The sequence below is a fragment of the Austrofundulus limnaeus genome, unplaced genomic scaffold (genome assembly GCF_001266775.1).
Source record: "Austrofundulus limnaeus strain Quisiro unplaced genomic scaffold, Austrofundulus_limnaeus-1.0 Scaffold740, whole genome shotgun sequence".
NCBI lineage: Eukaryota > Metazoa > Chordata > Actinopteri > Cyprinodontiformes > Rivulidae > Austrofundulus > Austrofundulus limnaeus.
In genome coordinates, this window is record NW_013953142.1 from 50,362 (window position 1) to 54,376 (window position 4,015).

The following is a 4,015-nucleotide window of genomic DNA, read 5'->3' on the forward strand; positions in this document are numbered from 1 at the left end:
TCAGTAAATGAGAACATCAGAAATCAGACGTACATGTTCAACTTTGTGCTTCGTGACAATAAATATTGTAAGTTTTTGAATAAGAGTGAATAAATTTCAATGTATGCAGATGTTGATACAACAATAGCTACACACAAACGCACACACATATATCAGTCTGACATTTTGATCTTCCGGACCTTGGTCTCATAAAATGTTCTCTGACTGGACCTCTTTAAATTTTAATTGAGTACCCCTGATCTAAACCAACATACAAAGAATTATAATAATCCAAACGAGATGTAATGAGAGCATGAATCACTTTCTCAAGGTCTTTGTTTGGGAGGTATGGCTTCACCTTAGCAAYAAGTCTTAGTTGGAAAAAACTCGATTTTACCACTGAGTTTATCTGTTTGTCCAATTTAAACACATTATTAAAAATGCAACCCAAATTTCTGACCGCAGAGCAGCTGTATGAAGCCAAAGGACCAAGATCGTCAGGAAAAATGATTCATGTTAAAAACTCAGAAATTGCTGCAGACTTACATGAATCGATTCACTGATTCGAGTTAAAAACAGAAATTGTTGCAGACTTACATGAATTGATTCACGGATTCGAGTTAAAAACTCAGAAATTGCTGCAAACTTACATGCATCGATTCACTGATTCAAGTTAGAGCCTCACAGAACTGCAGACTCATTAGTGTGAATGACCACAGTGATTTATTTGAACCGAATCACTTTAATAAATGATTCAGATTAACTTGAGTCCATAAAGTGAACTGAATTCCCTGCCTCTGTTCAACACAACCACACATTTGTTTTTTAACCACAGTAACAGAGATTAGGCTTAGTTTTTATAATCCAGATCTTTTAAAGATTCTGGATTTGTTGAGCCTCCTCAGGCCTCAGATTTTAGAGGTTTAGGACTTTTTAAAAACCCGTTTATCTTTCTTCAGGGTGTGGGATAAAGTGATCAGCGGCTCCTGTAAGATCCTGGTGTTCGTGGCGTTGGAGATCCTCCTCAGCTACAAGATCATGCTGATGGGCATCAGCCGACCGGAGGGCGTGGCCAAGTTCCTGCGTAACGTGAGTAAACGGCGGGAAAGTCCCTGTTCAGGAGTTTTTGTTTGTTGCTAATTAAAAAACCAGAAGGGAGCAGGCGTCAGAATTTCTCTTTCGTTGTGGTTTCTGTGTAAAAGTCCGACGCCGCGTTTCTTCCAGATCCCGCAGGAGAACACCGACGCCATCGTCACCAAAGCCATCGACTTGTGGCAGAAGTACTGCGGGAATCCAAACCACGCCGTGTAGAGGCCTGAGGTGAGACGGTTACCCAGAATCCATCAGAGAAACACAAACGTTTTCAAATATTTTATTAAATAAGTTTATTTTCCTCCAGAAATTCCAGACATCATAGAAGACTCACGATAAATCAATACATGCAGCTTTTTWAGTTTACAAAAAACATTTGAAAATCCTCTCAGTTCCTCACATCCTGTTGAATATTTTCTCACACACGCTCTGTCACACACCAGTAAATCCCCAAAAGTGTTTATGAAACAGATGTAAACAGTAAAACTAAGTTAGGTGGCAGCTTTTTCATGTTCTGTACTGAAAATTAAGAAACGTGTATCAAAAAAAAAACTGTTTCCCTGACCTTTTTCTGCAGCTTTAAATAAGATCATTTAACGGCTCGCGATGCGTTCAGGGTCCTCAGATCTCAGAAGAGTCGGAGCTCCTGAACGCCACACGGATGGAAAAATAAAAACGACAAAATAAAACTATTGCTCAGTAAATCGATGTGTTTCTGCRAGGAGAAGCTCTATGTTCCTGCCCTCCCGGACTCTGAGGGACCAGCAGAACCAGATCCTGGATACAGGCGGTCCAAATCATTGGAGACGTCTTTTGGTTTTGTAAATAGTTCACAAACTTRTCATTGCTTCTTCCTCGTCGGCCATGTTTGCTCTGAACTCATTTGATCTCCAGACGTCAGGCATCTGAACGGTCATGAGTGAAATCTGTTGGTGTCCCTGAACGCTACAMACTGTTGGACAATCTGTGGAGCTAAATTGATGCCATAAAGTTTGCTTAAAAAAATAATTTTAATTTTTGAAACTGAACAAAAATTTTGAAACTGAAAATTTGTTCTGAACTTGTCAGATTCTATTTATTTATTTATTTTTTTAAGTTTCCCAGTTAAAAACTTCTGGCCGTGTTTTGTTGTGGAGGCGGGGCCTCAGATGGAAGTGGGTGTGGCATCATGACTGACAGATCAATACAGCAGCTCAGTGAAATATTCCCGGCTGTTGCATTTAGGAACCATCCAAATTCTGTGCCGCTGTATTGAGCTGTCAGTCATGATGCCACACCCCCTGTCAACTGAGGCCCCGCCCCCGTGACAAAATAGGGCCGGACGTTTGAAACTGAAAAAACTTCAATAGAATCTGACAAGTTTTTTTCAAACTTTTTGTTTTCAGTTTAAATTTTTTTTTATTGAAAATCTTTTCACAAATAATTTCTTTTCCAGTATAATTTTTTTTTCAGTTTCAAAATTTTTTTTTTACAAAATTTATGGCCCGTATTTAACTCCATACACACCTGTTTTTTATCGTTATGTTTGTGGTCTCAGGTTTTACAAATCAACCGACAATTATAAAATCTTGTCGTGTGAGCCTGGTGTAAGTAACAATGGTGATGTCATCTCAAAAATAAAACCAACACAATGCCTCCACCCCCACCCCAGGGTTTTGGTATCGTCCAGTTGAGAGTAAAAACCAGACCGTGAACTTGGCACAGATTGTGCTGATCTCCGTTGGCCTTTTCGTTTCAAAGGAAATAAAACTCATTTCCGTCGTAACAAATAAAAAAACAGTTAAAAGCTTTTGAATATCAAGAAGTCTTTAAAGTTCCCCTCTTTAGGGAAGACCACAGCTCGGAGTTTCTTCCACCTGAAGAGCTTTCCGTCTCACACCTGTGCGTTCAGGTCGACGCCGACTCGCAGCGCGGCGGCGGCAGGTTAGCGGTAGCAGGACCGAGGTGCTGCTTTACGGCCGGTGAAACCTGCAGCGAGGTGAAAGAACGGATCAGCCGGAGTTAGCCATGTGCTACTTAGCCTGCGTGGCTAATCTCAGTTTGTAAACCTTCAGCTCTGTATGGAGYAAAGGGAAGAAGAGTCAGACCTGGTGAAATGACGACTCGACTCGTGAACCTCCATCTCTGTGCTCTTAAACTCGTTCAGCTCTTTCCTGATAGCGGCCTGCAAGAACAAAACAATCAGACTCCAGAGTTTGTGTATTTCTGTTGCAGTTCGGGTCAGACGGACCTTATCGGCAGCCGTCAGCCGGGTCCACGGCTTGTCGGCCCTCCGGTCGTAGTCCTGAGCCTCGGCCACCTCCACGTAGTCGCTGAAGCGGATGAGGATCTTCGCCTCCCTCAGCTCCTCCACCGTCGGCCTCTGACTGAGCTGCAGGAGAAGAAAAGACGGTTCCAGGGATTTAAAAAAAAACAACTTACTGTTAAACTATTTTAAAACTGAAAAACGATTTTGGAAAAATTCTGGGAAAAGATTTTGTATCAAAATATCCTCTAGTTTAAAGATTTTTCTCCTGAAGATCCAGAAACGGATGCGGGGTTCCCCAAGGCTCAATATTGGGCCCCATTTTGTTTTCTATTTATTTGCTTCCTCTGGGGTCCATTTTCAGGAAATATGATGTATCTTTTCATTTTTATGCAGATGACATTCAGCTCTATTCAGTGTGCATTGCCATTGCAATGCACACTATTGTGATTTGTTTCCCATGCAAGTCATCTCAACTTTGCCATGCTTCTCCTCCTGCATACTTTGTCCTAGAGCTGCCATTGTAATTTATATCTGTAAAGGTCCTGTGCCAAATAATGGCTATGCCTTTTTGTGCCTGTACAACTTATAGTTTTTGAAATATTAATGTTTAATAAATTATAATGGCAGACAATGGAGCCTTGTATTGGTCCAATACTGCCCCCTGCTGCATCTACACAATATGGTACTGCACCATAG

The 4,015-nt window shown here is 41.2% G+C and overlaps 2 protein-coding genes across 3 annotated transcripts in view; one reads left to right on the forward strand and one right to left on the reverse strand.

Annotated features, from left to right (window-relative positions):
- The window catches only part of tbc1d7 (TBC1 domain family, member 7), a 28,700-nt gene that overhangs the window by 9,785 nt on the left and 14,900 nt on the right, over positions 1-4,015 (forward strand). The window contains exons 7-9 of one of the 2 annotated variants that reach the window (XM_014028286.1): positions 939-1,068; positions 1,204-1,299; positions 3,286-3,711. In XM_014028286.1, the coding sequence (XP_013883740.1) occupies positions 939-1,068; positions 1,204-1,290 (217 nt within the window). In that variant the 3' untranslated portion in view covers positions 1,291-1,299; positions 3,286-3,711. Of the gene's footprint in view, positions 1-938; positions 1,069-1,203; positions 1,300-3,285; positions 3,712-4,015 lie in introns of those variants that run through there. The other variant, XM_014028288.1, reaches the window with a different exon arrangement.
- Positions 2,512-4,015, reverse strand: part of phactr1 (phosphatase and actin regulator 1) — a gene marked incomplete at its 5' end in the record, with an annotated part of 24,753 nt that continues 23,249 nt past the window's right edge. Inside the window, 3 exon segments of the mRNA XM_014028283.1 lie at positions 2,512-3,039; positions 3,159-3,235; positions 3,302-3,442. Coding sequence (XP_013883737.1) covers positions 3,024-3,039; positions 3,159-3,235; positions 3,302-3,442 — 234 coding nt within the window.